A 10313-nucleotide genomic window follows, 5' to 3' on the forward strand; every position below is an offset into this window, starting at 1 on the left:
TTATTTTAACTAAGATATATTAAGTTACTTATTTATGTAAATTTAAATGCTAATATTAATATAATTTAAGTTTTTTAATTAATTAAATATATAATTTAAATAATATATTTTACCTCTTAAATAAAATGTAACAACTTTAATAATATTAGATACAAATTTATAATAATTTAATTTTAAAAAAAATATCCTTTATGATAATTTATATAATTAAAGTTGATTCTGAATGAATTATCTAAACATATTCAATTTTATTAAAATTAATTTTAAAAAAATAATTTTTAAACATGTTGCGTTATAATATAATTAATTATAATTAAAATAAATAATTTAATTAATTATTTTTATAATTTATTATACTCAACTAAAATTTAAATCAGCACATAGTGACATATTAATAAGATATGACACCGCCATGCTTAAATCTGGACGATAATATAAAACTAAGACCTTTAAAAAAATTAGTTAGACCTAAAAAACCCAATCCAGATCCAAATTAATCTCACAAGTCGCAACAACTTTTATTTAACTAGGACATAATAAAATAAAAGGAAATATATATATATTTCCCCTCTCAATCTTCAATAACCACACAAAACACTCGTGATTCTAATTTAAACTCTTTTTCTTTTTTTTTTTTCTCCTCGAACGCGAGCTTCACTCCTTAATACGAGCCGAACAGAGACACGACGAAGAATGCAAAAATTAGCATGATGGAGACAGCAAGCCCTTGCGAAGCGCAAGCTGCGGAAGCAGTCGAAGCAGGGGAAGATGAAGATGACGACGATGAAGAAGGCGTCGAGGGTGCATTCCCGGCAACTGTTGTAATCTTCACCCTCATGCCTTGCGCGCAGTGACCTGCGGTTCCACAAGCGAAGTACCTCGTGCCTGCCTTGTTCAATTTCACCACATCGTTCCCGCTGCTCATGGAGTTCACTGGATTGCTAATATCACAGTTCTTGAAGTCGCTTTCGCTGCCAAATTCAACCACACTATGCAACCCTGAACTGTACTTGAAAACTGCAAAACGAGACTTCATTTTTTTACTAATTTTAATGGAATGGGGGTAAATGAAGAAGCTTTAACAAATTATGGAGGAGAATAAACATACCAAGTTGATCGCCGACCTTGAATGTTTGCCCTGAAGACCATGTATTAAAATCTGTGGATTCATCCCAACCCTGGCTTCCACCAACTTCATATTGAGCCGCCAAGGCTTCCTTGGCGAACAACGAAGCAATCAATGCCAAGAAAATTGTGTTCTTCAGCCCCATGGTTTTCTTTTTTTTTTTTTTCCTTTTTTTGTGTGTGCCTCTTCCTCTGTCTAGTTACTCCTGGTTCGCTGGGTTGTGCTTGGATTATTAGTCTGCAACTATTTATACCGGTTAGCAGTTAGCATATTAGGCCTCACTGTCAACATGAAACAGTTTCTTTCTGTATATTATAAGCTGAAAACAATTTTAACTTGGGGGTCGTTATAGAGTAACGTGCTAAATTGTTAATGAATGTAATATAAAGAATGCTTCAACTTAGTTGGATCAACATCACTTGGTCATGTCTTCGATTCCAGGGCAAAACAATGGGAAACTTCTTTCGCGGGCTTTCAGTGTGTAGATTGCCCGCTAAGCAAATTCTGATAGATAAAAAGACTGTCAAAGCTTGGCGTTCAAACTAAGGGATCATAAATCATGATTATCAAGCACGGCTAGTCTCGAAGTTCAAATTTTCAATCCAGACTACAGATTCATGTGGAAATTTCGATCATAATATGTTAATAAAACCTTAATGACACCGCAATTATTGAGCATTCAAAACTTGCGCAGTATTAAGGAATTTCAATCTAATATTATTTATAGAAGGAAGTTTAGTAGCAGTCTAACTATGTTTTTCTTTTTTTTCTTTTTGGAAGTCAGAGCATTTTGGATGCAAATTTCTTTTCATTTGCTTCACTGATGAGATTCATTTTCTTCAGCATTCACATTGTTTAGTATTAACTCTAGGACGAGAACTAGTGGTGATTGCTTTTCTTGATTAGTATATGTCGCAGCAGAGACAGCCTAGCCTGGGCCACGAGTCCAACTTGATAGATGGGTTCTGAAGCCATGTCCATGCAAAAGCGAAGTTCCTAAAGCCCAAAAAAAATGAGAAGGAGATCTGGCCAGGGAAAAAGAAGAAGAAAGAGAGTTGATCAATAGCTAGATAACTTAGATTGATCAGATAGATAACCAATACATGGCATTTTTGTAAGATGTAGTTGTGGTAGTTTAAACTTTCAAGCTGAGCTTTTGCTGCATCATGTATCAAATTGGCGCTTAAAGAACGCGAGAACCTCGTTGTACACTAAGTCCTTCGCATTGAACGCCATGACGTAGTCGGCATGAGCATAGTCCTTGATGAACTGAACACTAAGCTTGTCAACATCGTGGAACTTGAGTGCATCGAGTAAGTTGTCAACATCAAGAACATCAGACAGCGCATCTCGTCCTCCGTAGCTAACAAAGAGAGGGAGGTTATGGGGAATATTGGAAAGGTTATAAAGCGGAGGGAAAGCTTCTCCATAATGCATAATATTATAGTCTGGTCTCTCATAGTTGAACTTTGCCAGAACCCCATGTCTTACAGCTGCAACAAAAAGTTTCTCCTGAGCAGCCATATTAGAACTGGACATACAATAATCTGCACTAGTGAAAAGTAAATCTTACTCTGAGCCAAGTGCACCATGTTCTTTGTTGATGTAGGCTGGGGTTCATTCATCATGAACAGATCAACCGTGGAAGAGTTGAGACAGCAATTTTTCCCAGTTAGTGCAGTTAACAAGTCGTAGCAGTCAACTCTTGGGTAAGCGCAGAGAGAATTGACAAAAGCAGCAACAGGCAGCCTAAACATCATAATGATCACCAATGGGGTTTTCAAGACATAAACAAGGATACTTATAATTTTATACAGTAAATTGTAGTATGATTTTACCCGCGAGGATTAAACTCCGCCAGACCGAATAAGGTAGTGATCTGTTTGGCAAAATACAATATTCCATGAATTAGCCTTCGTATCTCCAGTATTTATGGCTGTGTAATGATAAGAGAGGTTATTGATAGGCTTTTCTACCTCACCAACAAAAGACTTCGCAGCCACAACTCCAAGTGCGGTACTCATGTGGCTCAGATAAGCAATGGGGCTCAACAAGGCAGCTGACCTCAGCTGGTTCACCAAGTTCCCCTCCGTGAAGGATGCCAAGGCTATCAATGTTCCCTGGCAAACATGGTATTCAAATTTCAGTGAAACAGTGCATTAACATCTCATGACATTGCTGTTGTATCGATTTGTAGGATTCATAATTCATACACTGATACACAGGGTTTAAGTTTCTGTGGTACACATCTCTGGCTGAAAAGTTGTGATGCCGTACCTGAGAATGCCCAACGTAATTAATCTTCTGCCCTGTTTGGTTGAACACGTAATCAAAAACAGCCGGTAGATCATAGCTAACCAGTTCATCCCAAGACCAGTTCCAGAAGTCCTGTCATTTTTACATAAATATTTAATGCATAATCAATTAAAATTAACTTTTGAGGAAAAAATCCAGTAAAATTTCAAAAAGAAAAAACAAAAAAAGATAAACTAACCGGGCTAGAAGGGTCCAGATAGATATGTTGGCGGCTATATCTGGTCCCTCTGGTGTTAGCAATCCATACATCGAAGCCATTATCAGCTAGAATGAAGGGCAAGCTTTGTTCTGGTGGATTCAGAAGCCATGTCATTCCATCCTGCAAGGGCACCAACATCGTCGTTTTGAGGGCATCAAGCACGCCATATTATTAACATATTTAGTATTAAAGCCATCCACAATCATCAGTCCTAGTGCTTCATGAAAGATGACATTGGACTAAAGTTGCACGCCGCACCAACCCACTTAATATTTGCATTGCTGCTAGACGTGGTCACATACAAACTATCCATGAATAAATAGAGAACAACTTGAAGCCAAGAACGTTTGTCATCCCAGAAACCAGACACAGGCACGACGAGGGTATAGGTGAAAGACAAGCGTGGTCATTTAATTATAGTAACTGATTTATGTAGCATTTATTGTAAATTATAACACGTGTTCACTTATAATAGCCATTTGCCCTGTTTCACTGCAGATAATCAAAAGTCAGGAGTAACGGCTACCTAGTAGTACCTAGTTTGCCATCTGCCGATGTTTTGATGTATCTAACAACAGTCAAATAAATTAGAAGTTATCCTCAAATTTCTTGAGGGTAAAAAGAAGACATTTTTGAAACGGGATGGTAACAGAGAGTTACGAGATCAATGTCCGAAGATCCCGGAACACATCCCATTCGTCAGACATCTTTAACTAGCTTAATCATATCGTAGCTTACTCATCAAGTGTAACGTTTAAGTAACCCAGCCCGACACATGAGCGTCACTCGCGCTATTATTTATGGGTAAGGGAGGGGAAAAAAAAAGCCTAGACAGCGACTTTAGAGCCATAGTGTAACGAACGCGGAAGTGGACCCTTTTTGTCACTTTTACCAAGAAAAGCGTCAACTTCACGCAGATACATATGATATATGTCTGACTAGATTTCCGGTCCCTCTAATGCCAGAAGCTCCCTCTACAGTTACTGACCTGGCCTTCAACAGACGGAATCTGGAAGATGGGTCACTCAGACACTTACCACTAGTACTCCATGTTGTATAATGGCAGGCTGCTTCTTAGTCCCACTGTGATCTCTTGCCTCTGCTCTGCCTTCTGGGATTCTCTGCAAACTAAGAATGTACCCATCTTTGGTTGTAACCTGTAAAACAAATATGATTATTTCGGAAATTCGTTAATCAAATTGCCCTTCAAGGTTGAAATTATCACGATTCTGAGGTCTTACTTTAAGTTCATGGCATTTGTAGCCATGCGCAATGACCGAAGACGCACATATACCATCTGCTAGAGGCTCAGTAGCTGCATATTTTGGAGCAAAGAAAGCTTTCCTTGAAGCCAATGCTCCATGAGACAAACCAGCTATGACTAGGACGCAGAGGGAGAGAGTAGCAAGAAAACCCATGGAGCCCTGGTGAGCCATACTTGGTGAGGAATTGATATTGAGGGATCCTCTATATGTAGGAGAAGAAAGGCGAAATGAATTAAACAGAAAAAGAGGCACAGGATGGGAAACCGAGTTGTTGCTTTGCTTTCTTTTTCCCTTTTTTACTTTTGGAACTGAGTAATAATATCTTTTGGCCAAAGTAGAGGTTTTGTTCACAATGTGCAGGACCCATTTCGGGTCTTATAGGATGGACTTGGACTTGAATCAACAGCGACATACCAGAGCGAAGTCTCAAGCTCTTTTACTGAGGTATGGGCATGGGTTTGGTTTCTGTCTGCTTTGACTTCTGCTATGTGTCCATCCTCTTCTGATGAAACGAAGCCAACAGAAAAAAAGGAAGAAAGTGGATCAATGCATTTAGGATGCAGAAATTAAAAGAGAATAGAGATTTGTTGTGCTGGTTCTGAGATCAATTCGTTTTCATCTTGAGAATCAGTGCGCTTCTGAATTCAAAGGAGGGAAAATTGATTTTAAAGCCATATCTGCTTTTTATTTTTTGACGCGCATTCAATCTGAATCGTAGAAATAGTTCTTGAGGTGAAAAGTAAAGTTCCGTCAGCTGTGAAAATTATAGATACATTGCATTGACAGAAGTTGTTCAAGACTACTTAATTGCAAGAGTTCTCTTTTTACCAGGCGATGGATGCATGACTCCATGTAAAAGGACCATGCATTGTTTTTCAAACACTGTTAAAGTAGATGCAATATCTAATGAAGAATTATCCTTTTTTTTTTTTCAATGATGAATGTTTCATTAGGATATGACTTTGTTACGCCTGGAAAATAGATCCTTTTTTTTTTTTTGCTCATTAAAATAGATCATCTTTTTTTTTTGTGACGTATTTCAACTTTGGCCTCAATCGTTTTTTTTTTTTTTTGGCAATAACGTTGGCCTCTATCTTTAAAGCGGATCGCCTTCTTTCATAATAGGTTCCCCCCCCCCCCTTACCATACATTTCTTTCGGTCATGTCTCTGGGCCATTTGGTTCTTAAATAATCCATACGTGAGCTTTGATGACCTAGTGAAGCCTTTCGGTTAATGCTCGAGTCTTGACACGTGTCAAAACCCAAAATGACAAAAAGGTCGTACTTGGCCCAAATTTACGCCATCCACCATTGATTATGCATCGGCCCCAAAAAGGTTGGTTCAACAAGTGCCACTTAAAACGGGAATAACAATTAACACCACATTGTATTGTATCTTGTTATCAACCATAAGTGATTTAAAACTCCATTTTAATGCACTCAGGGACGCTGAATCGGTATTTGTCTAAGAAATAAACTTCATGATAAAAAACATACTATCCAATTGTAAAAGATAACTACTTAGATTGATAATGACAGCAAAATACCATAAGCTTATAGGCATAGAGAATCTCTTCCTCTTAAGATGTACAGGCTGCCAACTCATATCTTCAGGGTTCTTTACACTTAGACCTTAAGATATACACTATCAAACAGTCAAAGTATTCAGTGAGTAAGACACTTTATTTGTCATCAGATTTCAACAAGGTTCAAACTTTTCCATTGGCTGCTACAGCAGGACTCATCCTCCTCTTCCTCTCACTGAAGCTACGGCATGAAACCAAGCTTGGAAGGCAGCCCTGCATCGATTTCACTGATTTCTCTTTAGCTGATACAGTATCCCCATTTGGGATTCTTTCACTGGCAGACACAGAGTTAGTCCCTGAGATATAAGGCGTGCTTCCTGAAGATTTTGATGCAGTGTCATTTAAACTTGGCTTTCCTTCCGTCTTCCCATTGGCCATGTTTTCAATACCTGAGAGGTTTAGATCAGGATAGTGATCATCTCTAATACTATCTCGAAAAAGCTCCAACAAGTTCTTTTTCTTTCCAGGTGGAGGTAGTCCAGGTGTAGAACCAGGAATTATGTTCTCAAAAGGGGATTTATCCAGGTTAGGGGTCCCAAAGGTGTGAACTGGAGTGTTGCCACGAGATGGAGTAAACTCTGGGAAAAGATGAAAAAGACATTAAGGAATGACAGCTCATCTGGATGAAAAAGGTTCTGATTTTACTTCTATGACAGTAGAAACTGATTATGAATAATGAAATGTTCGTTTCAAGCCAGATTTTGTTTGATTTTAAGTTTTCCCTCCACATTTATTCAGTTCAGAAAGAACACGGCTGAGAGGTGCCAGAAGGAAAATCATTGAATTCTTACCACCATTCACACTATAGAAATCGTCTTCGCAGTCAGAGTCTAACCAGGGCTTGGAGTCAAAAAACGTTTCCTCTTTGCTACCTGCACAAGGGAAAAACTCTTGTTATAACAACATGCTCACAAGAGCATGACATATCATTCAAAAAATATTAATTCAAGATGTACAGTAATTGAAATAAATAAAAATGGATAAATCAATGCCATTCTTCTTTTTTGGAACTGACAATCAATGCGACATAGTAAGTGACTAGTTTGCTTCTAGATTTTGGGTCTTTACAAGTGAAACTGAATTTCAGAGGCTTGACCATTAGTCACTCCAGTTTTTGATGGTTGAAGGACTTGCTATTAAATCAGACTGACAAGTTATGACGGAACAATCACAACATATGCAGCAGATTATACATAAGGCTTACACATCCAACACTAATTTCCTATCTCACGTTTTTCTATAAGAAGGCATTGGCATTAATTAAATGGACCACTGACACAGTTTTATTGATATCTCTGTGTCATTACAGATTAAGCTTTTATAGCCAATGAATATCTTCCAACTAACTTCCAGAAATTGAAAGCTCTTGCTTTCTTCCCTAACAATAAACCACATCCTCATCTCATGGCAGTCCATTCATCCATGTAAAGGGCAAAAGTAAAACTTGACTTAACACTCATCGGAATTGCAATTCAAATACAGAGACACAGAAATCAGTTTGTGACCACGCTAGACTAGTAGCACCACAAGATCGAAGATAGAATAGAAGCTAAACACGCGCGCGCACAAAAACATGTTGGTGAATGTTAATCTGGATAGCGTCTGGCAATATACAAGGAGTTTAGGTAAACCCTCCCTTCTATTCCAAAGAAACCAGCAGAAAAAGAATAAGTTCAATTCGTGAAATATAACTGCAATGAAACTTTGGTGCCTGTTTGTCTCATTTTACGAGGTTACGAATTTATAGGGTAAGTAAATTCATATAGGCAAAATTATCTTATCAACGTTTATGCATAGAGACAGGAAAGAAGGAAGAAGTCTTCTTAGTATCTCGGGATGCCTAGTCCTAACCAACGAGAATGTAAGGAATCGACCCAGATCATATCTGTCATATCCATAATGAAACAAATTAGGTAGCACTATTGCTTTGATGGTGTTTCATTCAATATAATCCACAAGTGTACACCATATCAGAAAGAGTCAAAGACCATACGAACAGAAAATATTCTCTTCTGTTTCAGAACAGACTAAGAAAAACGTGTTTCCTCACACGGTACAAACATTCAATAAACGATCGGATGAGGAAGTTCAGATTTCTGCTAACATGTAAAATAACAAAAATAAAACCTGGAAGACCCCACACCACTAAAATCATCCGGTAAGAGGAATCCCAGAAATATTCACAAGAATGTTAAGCTTCTCTCCTGATGAGAAATATATTGATAAAAATAGTATCTTTGCATCAGGAGAGTAAGAGTGATGACGATAAATCAAATAAAGTCGGGGTCTTTCAAAAAGCCAAGCAAAAGTAGAAAACAACCCAATAACCTATTATAAGACAGACAGCTTTTGAAGTAATAAACCACAAGGACCGTACCGTAATCGACTTTGAAGGCAGTGGTTGACAGAGTCGGCGACCACTGAGACTTGATATCGTCGATTCGAAAGTTGTCATTATCGTGCTTTTCCTTAATGGGCGACGGTGGAATCATCAGATTCTCAGTCTTTGACACGAATGACAACCGGAGTTTCATGTCCGCCTCCGAGTTTCTGTGGACTGAAGCACACGATCCCATCACTCAAAGGACGATTAGTTTCTGATCATCACGGACTCAGATAAGAGTTATCCAGAGAGGAAGAGAGAGATGTGAGAGAAGAAGAAAGAAGGAGGTAGTGGAGGGTGTTTTTATGGCGTTATAACAGAGGCGTAGGAAAATGCCTATGTAACTTGCAAGAAAAATCGCCCACCGGGAAAGAATGAGTGAAAGAAAACGAAGATTGGGCTTGAAAGGGAGGTTATGTCGCAATATGTGCGCTACAGACACGTACTGTATAATGTATATGATGTAAAATGCATTGTCATTTGCTTGGCGACTCACTGAGATGGGCCCCATCCCTCTGGAATGTGAGTAGTTTGATTTGTTTCTGCGAGAATTTCAGAGTCCGTTCGTGATGATGAAAAATCAAAACTAGGAACTTAAATATTTAATGACACTTTTTTCCTCCGATCAGGAACGCCAACCTCGTGATTGATTTGAATTATTATGTTCATTGGAACTTGCTTTTTAGAAACGTGTGTGATGAACGATAAACACACCCGATTAGATGATTGAATTTCAAGAGTGGGATCCTTTGGCCTCATGGAAAGACTCCAGCACAAGAGTGGTCCTGTAATTTGAAGCCAATTTATTGCCTTTTCAGGGAACCAGAGCAATAGTGGCCTGGTGGTAACGTTTACAAAACATAACAAGAACCAGTATAGATTCATTCAATTAATAAAAATTTGATCCATAACTCATAAAGTTGTGAAATTAAATCTCATTTTCAATATAAGAACCATATTAGTAAATTATATATAAATACTTCTCTAAGCGTGTCCTGATTCCAAGCTAACTCACCAGAACTTTTATTGAAAAGAATACATAATGAGAAGATTCGAAATTTTAGAATACCCAGTGAAAAGTGAAAAGCGGAAAGTGGAAACTGTCAAACTTGTCAGGTCTCTCTCACACAAGCAGTAGCAGCTGTAGCTTTATCTTCTTTTTGGTGCAGTTTGACCGTCAGTGGCAGAAAAATATTGTTCGATAATTTACCGTCACATAAGATATTTTAAATTAAATTATAAAAATTAATTATTTAATTAAAAACACAATAACATTTTAATTTTAACTTTAATTATGTTAAATAAAAAATAAATTTTTAAAAATAAATTAATAAATATATTTATTTTTTAATTTAATAAGTGTATAATGATTTATTTATTAAAAATATGTTAAGAATTTTTTATATTTAAAAATAAAAATAAATTTTAAAATAATTTT

At 37.4% G+C, this 10313-nt stretch overlaps 3 protein-coding genes across 4 annotated transcripts; all 3 read right to left on the bottom strand.

Moving 5' to 3' along the window:
* Positions 1-493: 493 nt before the first annotated feature.
* LOC129308444 (mavicyanin) lies at positions 494-1354 on the bottom strand. Of its 2 annotated transcripts, none has more exons than XM_054949564.1 (2): positions 1109-1354; positions 494-1030 (listed from the first exon to the last, which is right to left on the bottom strand). In XM_054949564.1, the coding sequence occupies exons 1-2, from the start codon at positions 1196-1198 to the stop codon at positions 662-664; spliced, it is 459 nt and encodes a 152-aa protein (XP_054805539.1). In that variant the 5' UTR covers positions 1199-1354; the 3' UTR covers positions 494-661. The 2 variants fall into 2 exon arrangements, with proteins under 2 accessions (XP_054805539.1, XP_054805531.1); XM_054949556.1 differs by having other exon boundaries at positions 494-1017; positions 1109-1353.
* An 827-nt stretch (positions 1355-2181) lies between these two features.
* On the bottom strand, positions 2182-5317 carry LOC129308434 (triacylglycerol lipase 2-like). Its single transcript, XM_054949547.1, has 8 exons — positions 4883-5317; positions 4679-4798; positions 3621-3761; positions 3404-3514; positions 3103-3246; positions 2965-3005; positions 2700-2875; positions 2182-2619 (listed from the first exon to the last, which is right to left on the bottom strand). The coding sequence occupies exons 1-8, from the start codon at positions 5075-5077 to the stop codon at positions 2291-2293; spliced, it is 1257 nt and encodes a 418-aa protein (XP_054805522.1). The 5' UTR covers positions 5078-5317; the 3' UTR covers positions 2182-2290.
* A 1093-nt stretch (positions 5318-6410) lies between these two features.
* On the bottom strand, positions 6411-9292 carry LOC129303831 (uncharacterized protein At3g27210-like). The gene is made up of 3 exons (XM_054943375.1): positions 8870-9292; positions 7284-7364; positions 6411-7070 (listed from the first exon to the last, which is right to left on the bottom strand). The coding sequence occupies exons 1-3, from the start codon at positions 9066-9068 to the stop codon at positions 6616-6618; spliced, it is 735 nt and encodes a 244-aa protein (XP_054799350.1). The 5' UTR covers positions 9069-9292; the 3' UTR covers positions 6411-6615.
* Between the last annotated feature and the right edge of the window lie 1021 nt (positions 9293-10313).

This window comes from Prosopis cineraria, unplaced genomic scaffold (assembly GCF_029017545.1).
Source record: "Prosopis cineraria cultivar Desert tree isolate PC_DT_omini unplaced genomic scaffold, ASM2901754v1 PC1, whole genome shotgun sequence".
NCBI lineage: Eukaryota > Viridiplantae > Streptophyta > Magnoliopsida > Fabales > Fabaceae > Prosopis > Prosopis cineraria.